Source organism: Schistocerca gregaria, chromosome 3 (genome assembly GCF_023897955.1).
Source record: "Schistocerca gregaria isolate iqSchGreg1 chromosome 3, iqSchGreg1.2, whole genome shotgun sequence".
Taxonomy (NCBI): domain Eukaryota; kingdom Metazoa; phylum Arthropoda; class Insecta; order Orthoptera; family Acrididae; genus Schistocerca; species Schistocerca gregaria.
The window spans coordinates 495,113,068-495,127,479 of record NC_064922.1 but is presented as its reverse complement, the minus strand read 5'-3'; the positions used below and the strand labels follow the sequence as shown (position 1 = coordinate 495,127,479).

Here is a 14,412-nt window from a genome sequence, read left to right as displayed (position 1 = left end):
CACAGAACCTCTTACTCATATCTGAACAAATATTCCTATGTAGCACAGTAGCGTCTTACAGATGGTCCCATGGTGTGAAACTCTGTGTTTGCACCTGGTATTCAGATCATACCTAGCCAAAAGGATTTTCTTTAGCGTCTCAACCAATGCAGTTTTTACGGAAAGCAGTGCAACCCCTTTTACGATCCTGCTGTGTGGACATGGGAGACTGCCATATCCCTGTTTTATAACTGCCCAGGGGCAACTTTCAGCACCAAGAATTTACTAAGTGTTATGTTCCATGTGGTGAGCCGCCTAAAGAAAGCCCCCAAGGGTGCAGAAAGAACAGGTCATCCACATTACAGTAGTTAGTTAGTAAGTTACTTTCATGCTCCATGTTTCATTTTGCACGATAAATCGTCATGATGTGGAACTAGTCAATTTACATTCATATTGCAGATTAATTTGTACATTTATTTGTACTCTAAACATCACCAAATTATCATTTTTTCCCAGAATGAAAACAAGATATACAGATTGAGTTAGCAATTCCTGTCCACCACCTTTTACACATAGAAATTCTTCTACGGAATAGAAGCAGTTGCCAAGGAGAAACCTTTATTTATTTTCAAATTTTACCTTGCTGGGTAAGAGGTCAAAAATTTTTGATGCAGCGTTGTGCACCCACTTTCTGTGCTAAAGACAACCTTAATGTTGAATAACGAATGTCATTTTTCTTCTAGTATTGTAATTATGTACTTCGTTGTTCCTTTTGAACTGTAGTGGATTATGTACAACAAACTTCATGAGGGAACAAATATACTGTGGAGCAGTAGTCAGAATACCCAACTTCTTAAACGGATGTCTACAAGGTAATCACAGGTGAGCAACACATTTTATTCTTACAGCACGGTTTTGGGCAATGGAAACCTTCTTTCTTAAAGATGAGAAACCCCAGAACATTATTCTGTATGATGTTACCGAATGAAAATAAGCAGAATATGTCAACGTACTGATTTCTCTCCCTCCAAAATTTTCTGTGAGTCTAAGTGCAAATGTGGCTGCATTAACTTGTTTTAGGAGTTCCAGAACGTGTTTTTTATTAAATTTAAATTCTCCTCAATATGGACACCTAAGAATTTTGAAGTTTCCACCCAATGTATTATTTTATCACCATGTGTTACACTCATCACTGGTGCAGTACCCCTGAATGTGCATAACTCAACATGACATGTCACTGTGAAATTCAGAGTGAGACCATTCACAGAAAACGAGTCAATGATAGTTTTGTGAACTTCGTTCACCATTTTTTTCCATTTCTTTTTGTATACTGGGAGTGATTACAGTACTGGTGTCATCTGGAAAGAGAACTATTTTTGCTTGTTGTACAGTAGATGGAAGACAGTTTACATATATGAGAAACAGTAGTGGACCTAAGATTGAGCCTTGGGGACCTCCACATATGATTTCTCCCCAGTCAGAATTAGTCCCTGGATTCTGTTGGTTGACGTTTTACTAAGTACAACTTTCTGTATTCTTTTTGTTAGATATGACATGATCTGTTGGTTGGCTATAATATCAATCCCATAACACTTCAATTTATCTAGTAGTAGACTATGATTCGCACAGCCAAATGTCTTGGATTGGTCACAGAAAATACCTACCGGTGCTATTTTGTTATTTAATGCTTGTAATATCTGGTGTGTGAACATGTGAATGGCATTCTCAGTAGGGCAACTCTTCTGAAACCCAAACTGTGATTTGCTGAGGATATTATTGTTGCCAAGGTGAGATACTAATCTAGAAGACATCACCTTCCCAAAAATTTTGGAAAATGATGTCAGCAGTGAAACAGGTCGGTAGATACTGACGTCTCTCTTGTCATCTTTCTTAAAGAGGGGTTTAACAATGGCATATTTTAGTCTGTCTGGAAAAATGGCTTTAGTTAGTGGTCCATTGCATATTTTGGACAATACTAGTCTTATTATATGGGAACACATTTTAGTACTCTGTTGGATACATCATCAAAACATAAGAGCTTTTATTCTTGTATTCTTGACAAAATGTATGACTCTTAATTTCAAAAGTACAAGTTGGTAGTACATTCAGATGATGTAATTTTATGAGAGTTAATTCTTCAGTATATTGATTTGATCTTTCTCTTGAACAACTGGTCCCTATGCTTTCTACTGTATTTAAGAAATGACTGTTAAATACATTTGCTACCTGTGACTGTCATTTATAACCCTCCCATTCAGTTCAATAGTAATGTTATCCTCTTCTGCGGTTGGCTGGCCTGTCTCTTGCTTCACTATATTCCATATTGCATTAAATCTATTGTCAGACATACTGATTTCTGACATTATGTGCGTGTTTCATGATTTTTAATAACGTTTCTTAGTAATTGTGAGTAGTATTTGTGGTATGCAACTACTGCAGGATCTCTACTTGTTCTTGCAATATGATGGATTTCATTTTTCATTTCACAAGATACTTTAATCCCCATTGTGATCTGTGGTTTTTTACATGGCTGACTAATGCCCTTATGATTAGATTACACAGAAAACTATTTTTAAATACTGATATGAATTTATCATGGAATATATTAAATTTTATATTGGCATTTAGGTCTTTATAAATTTTATTCCAGGTTGTTTCTTGTAAACTACTCTTAAAAACATTTCCCCTGTAGTCATTAATGATTCAAACTGACATCCACTGAGGTGTATTCACACTGTAAGGCACTATGTCATTTATCCTGACTAACTGTGCATGATGATCAGAGAGAGCATTTTTTACTGGGTAAACAGTTATTTTCTTGCTTTGTGCCTCATCAAAGAAAACATCATCAATTAGGGACCTATTGTCTTTATCCACCTATGTTGGAAAGTTAACTACTGAGAGCAAATTGTGGGATCCAAATAAGGTTTCCAGATCATTTTTCCTATCAGAATCCTTTAGAAAATGTACACTGAAATCACCACAGACTAACTGCTTGCTGATATGTGACAGACAGCACAGTAAGGAATCCAGGTTCCTCATAAACAATTCTAAATTTCCATATACTGTTACAATTAAAAGCGATCTGTTTTCCAGCATTAATTCACACACTTCTATGTGCTGATCACTACAAAATCTACTTGTGACGATGGTTTTAAAAATGTGTTCTGTCTTAATACATGCAACAACTCCTTTTCCCATACTAGTTCTGCATGAGTAAGCTGCTAGATTGTAATCTTTTATATGTAACTTATCTAACCCCATTGTTATGTGGTGCTCAGACAGGCACAGGATGTCTATCTTTTCCTCTAAATTTTGCAAGCAGACGAGAAGCTCTTTTACCTTATTACTCAATCATTTAATATTTTGGTGGAATAAGCTAACCTCACTTTTCTGTGCATTCTTGTGGGGCTCTTCTTTCAAAACAGGGTGACTGAAACTTGATTCTGACATAAAAAAGTGCCCCTCTGACACCAGTAACCACAGGAATCTTGCATTGTGTGATGGTGGCCCCCCGTACATTTCCTGCAGGAAGTTCAGCCAACCTATCTTTCCCTTTCCTATTCAGGTGTAGGTCATGTCTAGTATAAACCCATCTCTCAGTTGTAGCAACGGGCGCTGCACTCATATGACAATTCTCTTCAGTCAGCAGTAACCTGCTCAGCTCGGAGTTAAAACGGCTGACACCAGTATTAACCCCAGGCTGGTCTTGGCGCTGCAGGACCTCCGTGAAACTCACATATGTGCGTATACTTGCTACTCTTATTTTATCCAGGTCACACCTAATCCTGTAATTACTATTAGCCTGGCTACTTCGTGCTCCACCTACTATAATGACCTGATCCTCTTTGCCAAAGCCTTTGCACTATTTTCCTATGTCCTTTTACACCTGAGAAGCGAAGGAGAAGACGTAATTAGCAGTGTAGTCATAGGCAAAAGTGAATATTGTCGGCAGTTTTCATGTAGCGTTTAAGAATTGTCTATGCTTACTACTGGGACCTGCGTATTAAAAAAACAGATTCTTATCAGTTTGGGCACAATCTATCACGCAGCATGAGGAAACAACCGTTGTCACAGCCACAGATGCATTCTGCTTTTACCAGTGCAAAATTTAAGCAATGTGTATCTTCCTAGGATCTTCTTAATTGCACGAAATGATTCACATTCTCTTCCATGTAAAACACATTTGAGGAAGAAACAAAGAAGAATCAGAAACAACAAATCATCATAAACCAAGATTGCTTGATATATAAGTTTACACCTACCATGTATTAATGTTGTCACGTCATAACCAGAATCTAGTCCAAATCCGAAAGCAGGTTCGTCAGCGAAATACAGCATTTAGTACTGAAAACATTAAATTACACTGCCAGAACGGAACTGACCTCCAGCTCGTAGAGGACAGGTATTTATATAAACCATGGAGTATTCCAGAACGCTGGTACTCATAACAACATAGAATATTCGAGGATATACAAACAGAAGAAGTTTTATAAGAACTTCCCAAAACTCGTGAGTAGTAAAAAACAATTAATTTCTGATGATCGGGTCAGAAATGGTGACGCGGAGCAAGGCAGCTCCCGACGCTACCCATTACGGTACGCTGCATTCACCCAGCTCGCCACAATGGCGTAGTAACGGCAGATGTTTATCTAGCCTGTTCTTTCTACCATCCAAATTTATGATTGTCTCTCTCAACTTTTATGTTAGTTAACGCTTTCTGTAGAAGGAAACAAGCGACTCTTTCATTAGACTGTATTGCTGTCGAAAAATATTAGATGCCAAAGAAGTGACAAGGTTCAGCTAAATACATCAGTTCACACATTACTAAATGTGGAGGAATACCGCTATTTATAAACATTTCATAACAAAAAGAAAACGAAGAATTACAATACAGTCCGTTTCAACAGGACGTGCAATTCCGAAGTACAATGGCATACATGGCTATTGCCTTATTCAGCTGAACTTGTAATAAACCATAGGCATAATTACCATTCAGTGTACGATATACTTTCCGCTGAAGCTGGTTCTACTGAATCTCGTGACCTGTAATAACTCCGGCGCATTCGGCTACACTGGAGTAATTGTAGTGGTAAGCTGTGCAACGGACAAACATCAAAGCCAACCCAAATTAGAGGCAAATACGGACGACACAGTCTCTAATCACAGTTACCGTGTGCACCAATGTCTTTCCTCACACACATCGGACCTAAGTAAGGCTTACAATTATTTTTCTAAACATTCTATTACACTTTTAAGGTTTTTAGCTGATGCACCCGTTGTTTACAAGAAAACAGCTACCTTTCACTGTTGATCCCAGCCAAGGCTCATTACCCTGCCTGGTCACTGCTGGAAACATCATTGCTTGTTCAGCATCTGGTAGGACGTCGGGTTCTGCTCTAGTTTCATAGGAAAGCGGTTTGTCTTCTTCTTTTGCCGGTAACATAAATAATAGAGAAAGCAATATTAATAAATTCTACCTCATTAATAACAGGAGTAAAAATGCGCTGATGATCCAAAAGATTACGATCACTGCCCACGACGAGGCTCAATGCCTCCTGGCTGTGTTGCTGGTATGAGACGCCGTGAGGAAAGAATGGAAGCGGGAGAGAGGCGAATGTGCAGTCATTATAGCGAATCCACTGATTTAAGTCGTTTTGACAAAGGGCACATTGTTGTGGCGCTGCGGCTGAAATGGTGAAGCCGTCGCTTGCTGGCGCACTACTTTCTTGAGTACGTGTTATCAAATGAAACTGTAATGGATGGACCGTACTGTTCTTCTTTATGTCTTCTATATTTCCCCTGTCGATCCTATCAGGTACGGATCCCAGAATGACAGCAATACTTGGATAGTGGTTCAGCGAGGTTTTTGTAGGCTACCTCCTATTTGGTTGGATCACACTTCTTCAGGATTCTTCAAATTAATGTTATTCTGACACCTTCCTTAGCAGCTGTTAGGTTTTTGTGGTCCTTCCACTTCAAATCGCTCCAGGTTGATGCCGTGTTCCTTGACTACCAGCAATATTCGATACAGATCTACATTGCCACCTAATGAACAAATTATGAGTACGGAATATCAGACCAGTTGTGTAATTAAAGAGTCCCTGGTAAACAGAACACAGAGAAATATTTAGTCGCGAAAATAATTTCGTGCCTGCTCCTAGGAAGTGTTATAGGACTATTACTATTCCAATACACTTAAATAACTTTGTGGATTATGGCGTAAGTTCAATGTGCTACTGAGTACGTGACGTTCATAAAAAAGAATAAAATTACAAAAAAAAATATTTCATCTTACGTTTGAACTCTTGAAGCAGTAATGATAACACATAATAAGATAACAACTATTTTCTAATGTAGACCTATAATCGTAGATAATATGAATGACTGTTTTAATTTGTGGGGAACTTAAGAAAACAGTAATTAAATGAGGGCAAATGATTTATTTGACTGCTGGATAGTAAACAGGTGGGTTGTTATTGCGGATCATTTTATTCGGGAGACGAATATCAATAAGTGACTTAATTTGTTAGCTGGAGTGGCGTGCGTTCGATTGTGGCGGTAGCTGCAGGTGTGTTTGCTGCGCGGGTTGCAGATGCAGTGGGCGCCCGGCCCGACGGCGTCGCCGGTTTACCCGATGCAGACCGCGCAGGCGCAGGCGTTGCTGAGTCCGCAAGGCTACGGCGGGGGCGCCACCTACTCCTTCACGGCCGACTTCCGACCGCCGACCCAGCAGCAGCAGCCGCAGGTCCCCGCTGCCGCACCCACCCAGCCCACGCACCAGGTACCACACGCATACGAACCTCGTACAGGCACACATTTGCCAGTTTCGTGCCACTAGTGGGGCATTAGCAACTACCGCCCTGCAGCAGTAGACTCATTCACGTAAGCAGATCCTTACGACACATGTACTGTAAGTGCAACCACATTAGTGGGGCAACTGTGAAGAGTCCAGATAAACACATGGTTCCTGAAGAGGGATCTTTGCCTTTTGAGGGATCTGGCCTTGTAACATTAGCTAACACGACCTTGCTATGTTGATATTGCAAACGGCTGAAAACAAGGGGAACCCTAAAACCGTTATATTTCCTGAGGACATGCAGCTCCACTGTATGGCTTAACGACGATAGAATTCTCTTGGATAAATTATTCCCAAGCTGAAATAGTCAACTGGATATCCAGGAAGGAACTAGTCAGGAAGGTTTTGTCATCTGGAGAAGCAAATCTGGCGGTTTGAGGGTTGGAGTATGTAGTGATAGATCCGTTAGTTTGCTGATGCTATTGTAATTCAGTCAGAGATGATAAGGGGCTGGCAAGAGCATTTGAATGGAGTGGATAATGTCTTAAAAAGAGATTATAAGAGGAATATAACAAAATTAAAACAGTTAAAACGGCTATCACCGATATAAATAAATTGTAAAATGGGACACTAAAGGTTGTCGATGAGTTTTGCTACAGGGGCAGCGCAATAACTGGCGATAGCCGAAGTAGAGAAGGTATAAAACAGAAAGGAAAACGTTTCTGAAAATGTGGAATTTGGTAACGTAGAATACAAATTTAAGCGAAGTAGTGTGTCAGCCACAAGTCACATACAAGTTTCCTTTATTTGCATGTTTCGCTCATCAGGCGTGAGTTTTGACAGCCAACTTTCTCCATGTTATGTGTCACATCGACGCTGCCACAGCCGGGTGTATTTAACTTGTGGTCTTTTGGTTAAAATCACTGCCTAGGTCGCAGTGATATGTGTATTATGACCGGCTTCGAGTTTGAGTCATCTTCAGATGTGAGCCTCCTATGGCCGGTGACTCCTCGGCTACTATCGTGTAGCACGATCATAGGACAGAGCCACTAGAACAAAGTTATAGTGCTTTAGATACAGAAGGAAATAGCCTTGGTTTATTGTATTTTTACATGTGACGCATTTCGCCTGTTCTAGTCATCATCAGATAATCTGGGGAAATTACTAATGGTATAAAAATAAGCTGCTACTAAAGACAATAAATAAATAAATTGAAAATAACAGAAGGAAGACAATCATCGACTGGAATATGCGCCACAGGCTCACATTTGTGTTTCAGGGGGTGTCGAGGGGTATAAATTTCAACTCTTTAAATATTGAAACTTAACTGAGCTTACCGATAAAAAGTCTTGCTAATCGTGACCGAGGCGTCTAATGTAATTAGAAGTTCTATAGAACCCGGATGTAACAGCCAGATATCCAGTGAATACTTCATTAAATCACCGATAAAATTATTCCTACTGGTAAACGAGGCGTCAAACGTGATTAAGAGTCCCAAAGAACTCGAAGGAAACAGCCAGATAGCCACTGTCAATGCCTCTTTACATCAATTAGAAGCAACACGAAAAGGTAATGAAAGTAGGAAGAAGGAAGCTGCTAAGGCGTGCAAGGGCTACTTAACACAGGCAAATAGGCAAAATAGGCAAATAGGCAAATTCAGTAAGCAGAAAAAACTCACGAGTGCAAAATACACTCATTAAATGGATAGGCTAAAACACCTTGGCAAAGGAATGGACACTAATCAGAATAAAGAAACAGTTAAAATTTTAATAAAGATATGAAGCAACGGAGCCAAAAGCAACAATAAATAGGAAAACTGATCATGATGGTGATAACTTACCCACGAAGAAACCGCCCCATGAACACAAATATGGTAGTTTACAACACTTTGAGAACGCGCTGTCATGCCGGCATCTAAACTGCCAAGCAAGTGCCAAAGCCCTGTGGAGCCTTAGTTAGGGCCTTGACACTACAAGATGATGCAGATAAATACACGAATACGACCAGAGTCTGTAAGGATTATCAGTAAACTACGGGAGGAGCATAGAAAAATAGAATCGAACATAATTGAGATCGCCAAAGCTCATGTTGAAATTGAACCACATGGCTGTGAGGTATTAAAACAGCATAGCTGGCTCCTGAAGGGAGTGAACTAATATCGCGTCCCTATGGATTTTCTGATCACATCCAAGCCGTACTTTACGATACTCTTAGCATAATGCTGAAGGCGGCACCTGTGGAGTTCATCTCTATTTCTGTCCTCAGAACTCGAGAAGAAACAAAGTTTTCTGCGACCGCGAAGCTGCCTCAACACTTGTTCTAACTCTTCCGACATTTGGCGTCGAAGTTTACTCCTTCATCTCCTAACATAAAGTTTTTACTTTTTCATCGCCAAGTATGAAGTCTTATCTTCCTGACGTTCCGAAACTCGGCTGCTTTTCGTCAGAGCGGGAACTCGTTGGCCAGTGGGTGGTGGCAGACATTGTGAGTTACGTCCAGTGAAACTCAAGTAAAGATGTTAAACAATGTCCTACTCTTTTTGATTTGCTGTTTCCAGCTAATAGTACTCCCACTACAGTATATAATTTCGAAACTGATCTATGAGATGGCTAACAGGAAGCCACAACTGTGTGTCCTATGGAAAATAACTCTAAGAACGAACCAGAATGTTGGATTATGAAAATTTAAAACAAATGCTATTTTGTGACGTCGCTTCTGAGGTAACAATGACTCACAGGCTGACCTCTGGGAGGCGACATCTGAACGGACATCTGTTATCTTGCCGAAACGTTTCTACCAGCAATATTGTGCTTTTCCGACCGAAAGAGGCCGTCGCATGTGCCGCCCCCAGAGTGTGGCATGAGGGAAGTGAATACCAGTCTGTCTCTCTGAGAATGCGACTCCGCCTCGGTTTCTGAACTTTTTACGGTAGCGAGATCCTCTTAAAAGGATTCTTATCTTTTGACAGCCAGCCTTCAGCCTCCCAACTGCGCAGTCCCTTCACTGTACCTAAAACACGGAACAGTCACTGGAAGCACTGAATCTCGATGCAGCGTCAGTGATAGACTACTTGATAACGGTAAATGAGTGTAAAAACATTCTAAAACGTGTGAGATCGGATATGCTCTCCACGTGCACTACAGTCAACTGCTAACAGACCACCATCATTCCCTGGACACGGTATAGGAGATGTCTTGCCTTACATATGGCACGTTACCACGGAACGAGCCAATTGAATTATTTGAGGACTTGATGGAGGAGGAGGAGGTCACTGCAGATATACTTGCCTTCCTGCCCCACAGGTCGCCAAGATCTAACAGCCTCCTGTTCGAATTCTACAGGACCTACTGCCAGTTACTGACGCCGGCCTGGACTGACGTATGACGTGACCTGATGTCCCTTGCGGTACAGTTTTTTGGTACCTTCGTCGAAGGGCTGCTCGTTCCTGTCCGTAAACCAAACGTCACTCCCTGCCGCTCCTGAATTCTGACGTGAAGATCTTACCGCGGCTTTTGGTGGCACGTCTCTGAAGTGTCGCCCGTTTCGTGGTCTCCCACGATCAGGCGATCACTACCTCTGGACTGCCTTGCATCAATACCGTGACACAGTCGCTCTTGCGCGGACACGGCGCATTACAGGGTTTTGGCCTCCCTAGATTTTAGCCAGGCTATCGATATTGATCACTCCTATCTGGCAGCAGTGATGCGGAATGTGTTATTCCTAGACAGCTTCCTGGAGGTAATAATGCGTCTGCTACTGGGCACAACATCTTGAATCCCGTACTGTGGTCGTGATACGCCGCTCGACCTGATACGACGATCGGTGCGGCAAGGATGCCCTCTTTTTGCGTTCCTGTACACTTTCTCCGCGGAACCGCTGCTTTACGGCCCCCGGTATGAGTGGTGTCCTACGGCGCTGTTTCAGGCAGCGTGATTAACATTCGCAAATCTCGTGCGCTGCCTATAGGATGTGGGCCGCCCGATGAATGCACCGCTCCCCTCACGGTCTACGATGTGATAAGATGTCAATTTTACGGTGAACTGATGTGACCTGTGAAAACAGTAGGCGCTTATTACGCCGAATCCGGGCGGAGATCCTCGACCATCGGCTCCGAAACTTGGATATGCTGGAAAGGATCCGGTATGCGAACGTACTCCGACTTGCCTCACTGGCCTCCCCCCTGGCCCCAGGGCCGCTGACCGACGTCACAGCGCCCGTTTTCTACCTGAGATATTTATTTATTGAACACAGATACATCCGGACCATGTTTCTCCCCCCACGTCTATGGACGGCCAAGATAGCGTATGCCTTGCTGTAATCGCAGCTTCCGTCGAATGTAGTTAAAGGAAAACACCCCCCTCGTCCCCACTCTTGCGTCCACCTGGTACGTGACGGTTAATGGCAATCTGGTATGCCAGTCGCGTCTTTACCGGATATATCTGGCGGCTTCGACATTGTGTACCACGCGTAGCGTGCAAGACGACGATGGCCATAGACTTGTCTGCAGCGATGCGAGCGAAGTTTGACGTTTGGTCCGTTGGATTCTGACGTTCGTCATAGGCACGACTCCTGACAACGTCATCGCACAAATACTTCTCTTCCTGGCCAAGGACTATTTCAGGTGGCGAAGACCCACTCAGTGGCTTGGGTTAGCAGGTATGCTGTCCACTACCTATTCGGCGCTGGTGACAAACCAGCACTCGATTTCAGCCAATATCTTAATCACCGACATTGTGAAGTTGTAAAGAACGCTAAATATCGGCAATATGTTAAAAACTTTCTCCGGAGTGCTTTCTGCAACTCCCCTCGCAACTGAATCATACATGCTAGGAGCAGCTGACATATGTACCTTCCACCATTTTACAGGTTCGATCGCGTTAATGGTTAATCATACACCCTTACGAGATGCCGTGCATTGACGGTCTACTGATGTGTCGTCAGCATGCAGGGTTTCTCCCTCTGCTGTTCTAGGCGATCGCTAGTCTTAGCGAGGATGTGCTGGTGCAGCGGAGTCTGATTAATAATATAACACAAATAAGGAAAAATTAAATATAAAATGAAAAATAATAACAAGACCTCCCTTGTGTCCTTTTCTGTGTTTGGTATACGTCTTGGGGCCTTAATGATAGGGGCCTAAGCCTGAAGTGGTGCATTACTTTTTTTTGGAAAGGGGGGGTGGGGGTTGCAGCTCATTTTTAAATTTAGGGAAACGTGGCTGTGGCATTAGCTTTTCCTCTTTTGTTTGCATTCTTAGGTATAGCCAGGAACGTAGGAAAAGGGGAAAATCCTGTTATACATTGTCAATAAAATATTTAGGCTCGGAGGACAATAAAACATTTGCGTATAGTGTAGCGGAAAAAAGAGGGTAGCGTCTATGATTAGTAATCAAAATATCCTCGCTCCGGGGCTCGAACCCCACCACCGCTTAAATTTTGAATAAAGCCCTTCAGCAGCGGCGGCCGAAGACTTCCGGCATAAGAAGTCACAGTAATTCAGCCAATGGCATGGTCAAAATGGGCGAAGGAGCGGTCAGAAGTTCAGGGCATTCTCTTGCCCCTGGGGTGGGAAACTGCCCCTAAAGGCGGAAGAAGCAGCAACGATCAACAACACGAGGATGCAGAAGGCAATGGAAACCACTGAAGTAACGGCACATAATTTGTATACACAGGAAATGTGGTCTGCAATCCAAAAAGTGTCATTATGATCTCTCCATTGGCAAAAGATTCTGGTCCATCCCACGTTCGGGCCTCCGTGAGGGGACTGCCAGTGGAGGGGAAACCAAGAAAAATAAACTGAATTACAAACAGAAGATAACGCTCTACGAGTTGGCGCGTGGAATGTCAGAAGTTTGAACGTGGTGGGGAGCTACAGAATCTGAACAGGGATAAGCTAAGGCTCGATCTAAATATAGTGGGAGTCAGTGAAGTGAAATGGAAAGAAGACAAGGTATTCTAGTAAGATGACTATAAGATAATATCAACAGCAGGGCAGCAGGAGGAAAAGGTATAACAGAAATAGACAGGATGGTAGGGCATCTGCTAAAATATCAGAACATCACGTAATAACGTCCATGCTACTGGATGGAGCTATAGAGGGTAAATACTGTAGAGGAAGTCAGAAATTGGTATACGTCGAACAAATAATTGATGATGTACGTTGTAAATACTACTTTGATATGAAGAGGTTGGCACAGGAGAGGAATTCGTGGCGAGCCGCATCAAACAAATTAAAAGGGGGGGGGGGTGTAAAAGGTGAGAGAATGGCTCCTACATATCATGGGAATGACAGATTGATGACAGAAACAGACTAACGCTGCTGCTGCGATATCTCCTTTTTTCTCTTTGCTGTTATTTCATTTCCCCAACAGGATGTAATACTCGCAGCGGATAAAATCACCTAAGACTTCAACAACTTTTTAATTGTTGTTGTTGTGGTCTTCAGTCCTGAGACTGGTTTGATGGAGCTCTCCATGCTACTCTATACTGTGCAAGTTTCTTCATCTTCCAGTACCTACTGCAACCTGCATCCTTCTGAATCTGCTTAGTGTATTCATCTCTTGGCCTCCATCTACGGTTTTTACCCTCCATGCTGCCCTCCAATACTAAACTGGTGATCCCTTGATGTCTCAGAACATGTCCTACCAACCGATCCCTTCTTCTAGTCAAGTTGTGCCACAAGCTTCTCTTCTCCCCAATCCTATTCATTACTTCCTCATTAGTTATGTGATCTACCCATCTAATCTTCAGCATTCTTCTGTAGCTCCACATTTGGAAAGCTTCTATTCTCTCCTTGTACAAACTATTTATTGTCCATGTTTCACTTCCATCGATATCTACACTCCATACAAATACTTTCAGAAATGACTTTCTGACACTTAATTCAATACTCGATGTTAACAAATTTCTCTTCTTCAGAAGCACTTTCCTTGCCATTGCCAATCTACATTTTATATCCTCTCTACTTCGACCATCAACAGTTATTTTGCTCCCCAAATAGCAAAACTCCTTTACTACTTTAAGTGTCTCATTTCCTAATTTAATTCCCTCAACATTACCCGATTTAATTCGACTACATTCCATTAGCCTTGTTTTGCTTTTGTTGATGCTAATCTTATATCCTCCTTTCAAGACACTATCCATTCCGTTCCACTACTCTTCCAAGTCCTTTTCTGTCTCTGACAGAATTACAATGTCATCGGCTAACCTCAAAGTTTTTATCCCTTCTCCATGGATTTTAATACCTACTCCGAATTTTTCTGTTGTTTCCTTCACAGCTTGCTCAATATACAAACTGAATAACATCGGGGACAGGCTACAACTCTGTCTCACTCCCTTCTCAACCACTGCTTCCCTTTCATGTCCCTCGACTCTTATAACTGCCATCTGGTTTCTGTACAAATTGTAAATAGCTTTTCGCTCCCTGTATTTTACCCCTGCCACCTTCAGGATTTGAAAGAGAGTATGCCAGTCAGCTTTGTCAAAACCTTTCTCTAAGTCTACAAATGCTAGGAATGTAGGTTTGCCTTTCTTTAACCTAGCTTCTAAGATAAGTCGTAGGGTCAGTATTGCCTCACGTGTTCCAATATTTCTACGGAATCCAAACTGATCTTCCCAGAGGTCGGGCTTCTACTAGTT

The 14,412-nt window shown here is 42.1% G+C and overlaps 1 protein-coding gene across 1 annotated transcript in view; it reads left to right on the top strand.

Annotated features, from left to right (window-relative positions):
• Positions 1–14,412, top strand: part of LOC126355442 (protein glass-like) — a 149,528-nt gene that overhangs the window by 111,356 nt on the left and 23,760 nt on the right. Inside the window, exon 5 of the mRNA XM_050005750.1 lies at positions 6,575–6,763. Coding sequence (XP_049861707.1) covers positions 6,575–6,763 — 189 coding nt within the window. The remainder of the gene's footprint in view (positions 1–6,574; positions 6,764–14,412) is intronic.